Source organism: Pseudopipra pipra, chromosome 12 (genome assembly GCF_036250125.1).
Source record: "Pseudopipra pipra isolate bDixPip1 chromosome 12, bDixPip1.hap1, whole genome shotgun sequence".
NCBI lineage: Eukaryota > Metazoa > Chordata > Aves > Passeriformes > Pipridae > Pseudopipra > Pseudopipra pipra.
This window is the reverse complement of record NC_087560.1, coordinates 2,410,697-2,420,000: the sequence shown is the minus strand read 5'-3', so window position 1 is coordinate 2,420,000 and position 9,304 is coordinate 2,410,697. Positions and strand designations below refer to the sequence as shown.

General features: G+C 45.9%; 1 protein-coding gene across 1 annotated transcript; it reads left to right on the top strand.

Annotated features, from left to right (window-relative positions):
* The first annotated feature begins 6,059 nt into the window (after positions 1 to 6,059).
* RPS27L (ribosomal protein S27 like) lies at positions 6,060 to 9,253 on the top strand. Its single transcript, XM_064668362.1, has 4 exons — positions 6,060 to 6,162; positions 6,386 to 6,494; positions 7,628 to 7,738; positions 8,767 to 9,253. The coding sequence occupies exons 1-4, from the start codon at positions 6,157 to 6,159 to the stop codon at positions 8,793 to 8,795; spliced, it is 255 nt and encodes an 84-aa protein (XP_064524432.1). The 5' UTR covers positions 6,060 to 6,156; the 3' UTR covers positions 8,796 to 9,253.
* Positions 9,254 to 9,304: the final 51 nt, after the last annotated feature.

Genomic DNA, 9,304 nt, shown 5'->3' with positions numbered 1-9,304 from the left:
AGTCAAAGCAAATTGGTTAATTATATCAGTCTAACATGAATAATTGGATTATAGGAAACTGCAAGTGAAAAATTAATCTCTGAAACATTTCCCTGTAGCTGCACTTTCAGAGACATGAGTTGCTGTGTACTGTAATTATGGCCACGCTGAACGTTACTACACAAACATATTTCAGCTTTGAAGAGAGAAATTTCGGGGTTAATTTTCACTCTTGAGTTTTATGGAACACACAGGCTCTCCTACGTCTCTGGAGCAATATGTTTGCCATCGCCATCTGTTACTCAGGAGGATTTTTATAGAGAAATAATGCAAATTACTTCCCTCTTCAGTTACGCTGGTGCTTTGCAATACTGCGTTCTGTTGTGACCTGGAAAAGTGCCAGCTTGCCAGATTCAAGGGACAGATGTTTACTTAACCACGAACTTTAAAAACATGATGTAAAAATTAGGAGTTACATTTTCTGATTTTCCAGAACTGTAATTGTACAACTGTGTACCTTGCAATAGGTCAGTAAAACTTTGAGGAGTACTGTCAGAGCTGCTAAGGTTCAATAACCACCCCACTATGAGATCTGTTCCATGAAAACACTTTGGAGTCTTTGCTATTGCACCGAAATGGAAAAGTGAACATTTGGTTTATATTGCATTACAGTCAACAACAATTCATTCTTTTCTGGCACAGCAGAACCACTGAGGGGAACACTGAATATGCAGGAAATAGAAAGTGTTTGAAACTATGGTTCACCTGCTGCCTCTGTGTAACAGCAGGTGGGATTGCAACAGTTTGATTCTGTTTCATACATTTCAAAGAAGCAGAATTTTAAAACCCTTTAGAACCCTTAAATGAGTACCCTAACAGTTTGCCTGAATAGAATCATAGAATCACTAAGGTTTGAAAAGCCCTCCCAGCCCATGGATCCCCCCCTGTGCCCCATCCCCACCTTGTCCCCAGCCCAGAGCACTGAGTGCCACGGCCAGGCCTTCCTGGGACACCTCCAGGGCTGGGCACTCCAAACCTCCCTGGGCAGCCCCTGCCAAGGCCTGACCACCCTTTCCTTCAGGAAATTCCTCCTGATGTCCAACCTGACCCTCCCCTGGCCCAGCCTGAGGCCGTTCCCTCTCCTCCTGTCCCTTGTTCCTGGGATCAGAGCCCCCCGGCTCCCCCCTCCTGTCAGGGGGTTGCAGAGTCAGAAGGTCCCCCCTGAGCCTCCTTTTCTCCAGGCTGAGCCCCCCCAGCTCCCTCAGCTGCTCCAGACCCTTCCCAGCTCCGTTCCCTTCTCTGGACCCGCTCCAGCCCCTCAATGTCCCTCCTGAGCCGAGGGGCCCAGAACTGCCCCAGCTCTGGGGGTGCAGCCCCAGCAGTGCCAGCACAGGGGGGGCACTGCCCTTGTCCTGCTGCCACAGCAGTGCTGGCACAGCCCAGGTACCTTTGGCCTCTTCCCCCTGGGCACACCCAGCTCGTGTCCAGCCACTGTCACCAGCACCCCCAGGGCCTTTCCCAGCTTTCCAGCCCCTCTGCCCCAGCCTGGAGCTGCAGGGGGTTGTGGTGAGCCAAGGGCAGGACCTGGCACTTGGCCTTGTTGAACCTCATACAACTGCCCTCAGCCCATGGATCCAGCCTGGCCAGATCCCTCTGCAGAGCCTTCCTGCCTTCCAACAGATCCTCAGTGTCATCTGTGAACTCACTGAGTTGTCCAGATCATCAATAAAGATATGAAGCAGGGCTGAGCCCTGGGGAACACCACTAGTGGCTGGTCCCAGCTGGATGTGGCACCATTCCACCACTCTCTGGGCCTGGCCATCCAGACAGTTTTTAACCCAGCCAAGAGTGCCCCTGTTCAGCTGCAGCTTCTCCAGGAGAATCCCGTGGCAGACAGTATGGAAGGCTTTACTGAAGTCCAGGAACACACATCCACAGCCTTTCCCTTGCTCACTAGATGGGTCAACTGCCATAAAGAGAGATCAGTGCCACAGTTCAAACTCAGCCAATACAGAGGTGAGTCCTAACCAAGACATGGCAGAATTTCATTAGTCACTGAGGTGTATGTAAAGTCCATCTGCTAAAGCCCTCAGTTTGAGAAAGGAACTGATATGAATAACAAAATGTAATTACTGCCTCTATTCATATGCAATAAATTCAAAAATCTCTACATACACATTAAGAAAAACAGAAAATACTCATTTACCAACACCTACATTTCTAAGGAAAAACCCAAACTGATTACATTGTTACTTCATTCCTACTCTCATTTTCAGTTTCTCAACTGATAGACATCATCATTTCTACCTTTCAAAAATCCTTTTTCCCCTCTCAGATCAAAGGTGAGACTGGTTAAGCAAAAAGAGGTATGTGTCAAGGTCTTGTCTTTAATCAAGCTCTTATATTCAATGCATACAAAATTGTAGGAAATTCTGCATCTTAATTGTTTAAGTACAAGGCTTAAAAAAACCCAACAAGAGTTTAAAACACGTTGGTAGAACTAAGAGCCTGTTATTTTGGCACTAAAGGATAATCTTAAGAGGCAGTCTTGCCCTGAGTGCCACCTAACCACAAATGATTAACATGAGCTTTGCTCCTTAGCTTTTGGACTCTGCTAGCTGATATCATAATATTTCTGATGCATATCTATAACAACTCTGACTTTGGCAGGTGCCTCTGCAATTCATTACTGTTTGATGGCCATCATGTGACTCTCCCTTAAAAAAGTGTCCCTTATTCCCCAGTTCCAGTAAATACATCTTTCACTGCAGGTAGATACTTCTATGCTCATTTTATACTTTGTCCCACTGCATTTGATATGTTGATATGTCCTGCTTTTAAGTCCTGGTTTTAAGAAGATCTATGCATTGGTTTAATATACAAAGAACAGTGCTCTCCTTTACTCTACTGATCTAAATGTATGGATTTTCCACATGAATATACTGCAGAAATTTATACAGAAGAGGTCAAATCAAGTCATTATTGGGAAATTACATGAAGTATGTACAGTTCAATTCCAGAAAGAAGAAGCACTGTTAGACTCTTATCTGTAAAATCCATTGATTTCAAGGTTTGAAATCACTATGATTACAGTAGTGCTAGAAGTGGACTTTCTTCAAGTTCCAGTGTTAATCTGAACTATCTCAGCATAAGCAAATTATTACAGGCCACAGTTTACACCACTAGTTTATAATCAATTAAAATTGTAACTCCTAATCCTGCAGTCCAGGCAAACCCACAGGCTGCATTCTGGATCAAACACACCACCTGAAGTGAACCTGCTAATTTTGAGTGCAGCTTAGAGGTGGTTAGAGCATGGAAATCTAACCAGTCTTAATGACAGTACTGCAGAGACACCCATCCACATTTCAGTGCTCTAGACAGCCACTATAAACATTATTAGAGTGAATTTGTTTGCATTAAATCATTCATTACACACTGACTCAGTGACCACAGCCAGTTCACAGGAGGGTTTGCAGTAACCCCCCCCCCAAAACCTGAGTTCTCACCACGTCAGACAGCAAATCCTGAGGCCCCACCCAAACCCAGCTGCAGGAGGGCACAAATGGGGCAGAACAGAGTGGCACCGGGGTCAGCAGTGCTGGGCACAGCCAGGGCTTGTGCTGTACAGCCCAGCAGGAGCCACCACCACGCACGTCCCCAGAGACACCAAAAACAGCGAGGGAGCGACACTCCCAGCGCGGAAAAACCCCAACTGTCAGCAGGTTGTTCTCAAACATCTCCAGATCAGCTTGGGGAACGTTTCTGTTGTCATTCTGGCAGACACATAACATTTCTTGCTCTTTTCTCTGAAAGGAGATCAAAGCCTTTGCTTGCTGGGAGAAGGCTGGAAAGAGGAAGTCATTCTCTTAGAGCCAAATCTCTCTGTCTCAACCACACCACAGTTGTACAGACAGCATTGCTCTCCTTCACTCACAGCTTAAACTCAGTGCTGCATTTCTGATTTCTAAACTTCAAAAAAAATCTTCAGTTGTAAAAGACTGAAGGTAATGCATTAGAATTGACTCATTCAGCAGGTCACTGAACTACAGGCAGTTACGAAAAGGAAATGAATCTCCAAGCAAAACCAAAATAGAGAACCAAACAGAGGAATGTGTCCAAAACACATCCTGTTTTCAGATCATCCTGTGTGCCCCTGCTTCCACAGAAACCAATTTTTAATGTGACTCTAAAGTCCTCCTCAGGCACCAGAAGCTCCTTGCAGAAAAGACATTTAAGAAGGGAAGGCCAGGAGGAAGAGGTGAAGAAGGGTGGCACGTCAGAAGTTCTGTTTTATTGGTGGTGGTGCTTTATGCATTGTGAAGGTATTTTCTTAAACAAGAAAAACCTCATTCTCCTTCAGATACCTACTCAGCAGCCTTAATAGATTGTCCCCTTTCCATTGTGCTTGCATATAAATAAGATACATTTGAAAAGGACTGAAAGGTAGTAGGGACAGCTAAGACTCAAGAACTGACTGTGCTGGTAACTGGTTTATGTTCTGGCTTCACAGGACAGCATGCAGAGGAAAGTATGAGTCAGAGCCTTTCCTATTAAATTCCCCATGATACAACAAGAAATACTTCCAAAATACCTCTGTCTGTGTGTCATCACCACACCAGCACATAAGGCACAAATGCTAACACAGCATTACCGTGTTACAAGGCAGTGGCTGTGACGGGCAGAGAGGAAAAGCAATAGAATGGCTTGGGGTACCACAACCCATAGGGCTGTTCTGGCAGAATAAGGCAGGGCTTTGGGGAGCAGAGTGTTGTGAAAGCTGTGTAGTGTCAGCATCGGGCACAGGCCCTCCCAGCTTTGAGATATTGTTGTCAGAAAGATATGCCTCTCTAAAACTTCCATCCTCACTTGCGCTCATAGCAACTTCTCAAGTGACTTTTGCTGAATGCATCGGTTCTCTCTTCAGAAAGGCCTTGGCTCGACACGCCCCCGCCGGACGTTCGGGAAGACTTTTCATACCAAGCGATTTTCGTAAGGTCTGTTGTGCCACCAGGAGGACTTCTACTGAACTACACTTTTAAATGTTCCAGGCCTGATTAAATACTACGGTCTGACAGATTATACTTGTGATTATTTTTACTGACTTATGAAAAAAACCCATTTTTTAAAATTTCCACTATCTGCAGTATTTTTATTTCTCATAGGTTCTCTAAATCGATTTAAATACAGGAGTGACAACTAACAGAAATTCTGCCTTTTTCTTTTTGTCTGGGGTGGGAAACTGCAAAAGAATATGCACATAGGTAAAACTTTGTGGAACGTGTCATTTAGTATGAAATGACGTGTCCAGTTCTGGGCTCCTCAGCACAAGGGAGACAAGGAGCTACTGGAGAGGGTCCAGCAGAGGCCACAAAGATGATTTGGGGTCTGGAGCATCTCTGATGAGGAGAGACTGCGGGAGCTGGGCCTGGTTAGCGAGAGAACAGTGAGAGGGGATCTCATTAATGCATATAAATATCTCCAAGAGTTGTCAAGAGGATGGTGCCAAACTCTTTTCTGTGGTACCCAGAGACAGGATGAAGAGCAATGACCATAAACTAAAACACAAGAAGTTTCACATGAACATAAGGAAGAACTTTCCACTGAGGGTGGCAGAGCCCTGAACAGCTGCCCGGGCAGGCCGTGGAGTCTCCTCTCTGTGGACATTCAAACCCCCCTGGCCGTGTCCCTGTGTACCCGCTCCAGGTGACCCTGCCCGGGCAGGGGGTGGGACTGGGGGATCTCCGGAGGGCCCTTCCGACGCCAACAATCCTGTAATTCTGTGACCTGCAGGCGATAATTTCGTCAGCACCTAACGCAGAAACGGAGGGAGCCCCGCGTCCCCGGAGTCCCGCGTCCCCGGTGTCCCGGTGTCCCGCGTTCCCGGTGTCCCGCGTCCCCGGTGTCCCGCGTTCCCGATGTCCCGCGTTCCCGGTGTCCCGGTTCCCGGTGTCCCGGTTCCGGTGTCCCGGTTCCGGTGTCCCGCACTCCCGGTGTCCCGCACTCCCGGTGTCCCGGTTCCCGGTGTCCCGGTGTCCCGCACTCCCGGTGTCCCGGTTCCGGTGTCCCGGTTCCCGGTGTCCCGCGGGCAGTCCGAGGCGGTCGCTCCGAGCCCGGCCCGGCCCCGCGGGCGGAAGGGGCGGCGCGGGGCGGGCGCTGGGAGGGAGCGCGGCGGAGATGCCGGTGAGGGGCTTGTGTACGGCGGGGTCAGCGGGGATTGCCGGGGCACCGCGCCTGGGGCACCGCGGGGCAGGAGCCGGGCCGGGGGTGATGAAGGGAGCGGGGCGGCCGAACCCAGCCCCGGCCCCGCTGTGCGGCCCCGCAGCCCCGGGGCAGCCCCGGGGCGGGCTCGCTGTCCGTGCGGGCCGAGCCCCGGGTAACGCCGGGCCCTTCTCTCCCCACCCAGCTGGCCAAGGACCTCGTGCATCCCTCCCTGGAGGACGAGAAGAGAAAGCACAAAAAGAAGCGTCTTGTGCAGAGCCCCAACTCCTACTTCATGGATGTGAAATGTCCGGGTAAGTATTTAAAATGTTTACGCCTTGCAGAGGGAGCGAAACTAATTTTGAGTGCTGTTCATCCTCATAAAACAGCTCCTTAATATATATATGTATTATATATCTTATATACATTTTTAATATTTTTTTTTAATTTAAGTTTGGTTTATTTGTTCTATAGAGATAAAGCTTTGTGTATTGTTTTGGGTTTTTTTAACAATAGAAGTGTTTTCAACCTTTTTCAAAAGTTAATGTAAACAATGAGCTTTTTATTTTTGCTGGAGGTCTGGTGTGAGGTTTTTCTTGTTTGTTTTTTTTTTCCTTTATGAAACCCTTACAAGTAAGGAAAAAACCAACCCCCTGGATTTGCATGTATAAAAAGTGAGATTAAATGGGTGCCTTAAAGCATCCGCAGCACAAGTTTCAAGTAGAAGACAGCATTAAAGATTAAATCCTTTACAAGTTTTCTCTCTCCAAAAATTCCTCTTGGCTAATTAGAAGTATTTTTCAGGGGGAAAAATTGAAAAGCAGTGAAAATGCCCTTTTTTAAGCCATGTATAAGTGATTTCATTCTTTCTTAAGTCATGGAATTTGTAAGTTGTGGACAAAAGCGTTGCATGAGGAATTAGTGAAGTTCCTCTGTGCAAGTCTTCTGATTTAAATGCCATGTTGGCTTTACAGAATGCAAGCCAGCACCTGCCTTACCGGTACCAATGATTAAACAGAAAGCAAACACAGGTTGGAACAGCAGTGTTTGCATTCACAGCTGCCAGACTTTGTCAACAGCAGTGTTCTCCTGTTACAAGTTAAATATTTCTCTGGGTAGAAGTGGTTTTTTGTGTTCAGCTGAGAATGCTAATCCAGAACTGCTCCACTTCTTTGCAGGACACATATTACAGGCAAATTAGGCCTTGTCAGCCTTCAGGCTGTGTTGATTTTCGGAAGGGGAGTCCCAAGTTTCAGTTTCTGTGCTTTCCTGTGGTAAGGAAAAGCGGGTCCTTCAGCCCCCAACCGTGCCCGGCTTCGCTGGACGTGGTGTGCTGTGCAGTGAAACATGGTTGCATTTTTGGGCAGGTGTACTTGGAGTGTCTGACTGACACACTAAAACCATGCTAGAAATACCCCGTGGAAAGTTCAATAATGCTGTTTTCCAGGATGCTACAAGATCACCACCGTGTTCAGCCACGCTCAGACAGTAGTTCTGTGTGTGGGGTGCTCAACTGTGCTGTGTCAGCCCACTGGGGGCAAAGCCAGGCTCACAGAAGGTAAGGGGCAACGTGAGACTGCCTAAATATTCCACTTATATAAATGCATTTTATGGGCTGAGAATATTTTAGCTTTGATTCTGGAAACTGATACTGGGACACTTTGCAAATGGCTTGGAGTTGGCCAGTAAATACATTGTTAATGGACCCCGAATTGGGAATTTTTCTTCAGATTCTTGTTTTTAAAAGGCAGCTAAGCAGCTACAGTGTCATCAAACACACTTCATTTTAGGTGCCTGGACTTGTCATTTCCTTCAGCTTATGTAATAAAAGCTGCTGTTTAATTCTGAGCTATGTTTAGAGTGTTCAAAAGCACCACTGAAGGAGGAGGGTGCTTTTGGCAGCCTGAAGGGATTGTGTGCCACTGCTACTCTGGGTGGCTTGCCTGCTTGTTTTTAAACAGTAGTACTTAAGGCAGTTCCCTGGCTCACATTCCTTAATAAAAAATTGGTTTGTATAAATTATAAGGGAACAAATAACCACTGATAATTATATACAGATAACTGGTACAACACCAGTATCTTGAAATGTACTGGAATCACTTCAGGGTTTAAAAAAAATTAAAAACCAAATCCAGATTTCATTCATTTCTTGTTTAAAGGACAAAAGGTAAACATATATACAAATTACATATAGGGGGTGCTTATACCATGGGCTACTACACAGGGGCAGGGTAAATGAGGACAGAATAGCTGAGGTCAGACTGTGGAGCAGTTGAAAAGGTAGCAACACACCCAGCAGCTTTTTCAGTGTGGGGTTTGTATCACTGAGGAATGGGACAGTAGAGTGACATTTTAAAAGGCCTCTGGAAGAAATAGTACACCTTGGTCTTATTTTAAGATGAATTATATGACAGCCATGTTGTTCTGGTTGAGCTAAAGAAAACTTATAGTGCTAAATCTTCACCTCTTGTACACGAAACTTGAATTTACTGGATCAGTTTCCCTACTTACTTGGATGGACAGTTTTTCAAGGCAGTCTAACAGTTTAAGGACTATTCATATCTATACTATGTGTTTCCTTTACAGGCTGTTCATTTAGAAGAAAGCAACACTGAACACTTCAAGCATGTGTGTTTGGATCTGTGTTCCTGAAAGCCTTACCAGTTTAAAAATGCCTGTTCCCACAACAATGTAATTATGATTGATTTTGTAAAAATTACCTGCTATTGCTGACTAATCTCCTGGAATCTCTTTTTCAATAAATGATTTGAAGTGCAGGTTTTTCCTGTAAGTTTGCAGACAACTGAGCTCTATTTTTGTAATTTTACTTCCAAACAGTGGTAAAAGCCTTGGACTTGGCTGCATCCTTCCCCTTGTTAATCATCAACTACAGCAATGGAATGCATATAGTGACAGAATCTGCTTTAAGAATGCATTTTGTATATTTTATTACTGCAGCTGCCCTAACTGCAAGGGTTGTGGAAGCTGGATAGATTTAAAATGGCTCCTTTGCTTTCAGTGTAATCCTTTCACTGTGTTGGGTAACATGGTGATAAATAAAAATGTGAAGTTACTCACCTGTGTTCAGCTGTTTCTCTGGAATCATGGTTTTTCCCTCCCTCTG

Coding starts and splice junctions, on each gene's coding strand:
- RPS27L (XM_064668362.1), top strand. Junction 6,495..7,627: donor CATGGATGTGAAATGTCCGG/GTAAGTATTTAA, acceptor GCTGTTTTCCAG/GATGCTACAAGATCACCACC. Junction 7,739..8,766: donor CAAAGCCAGGCTCACAGAAG/GTAAGGGGCAAC, acceptor TTTCCTTTACAG/GCTGTTCATTTAGAAGAAAG.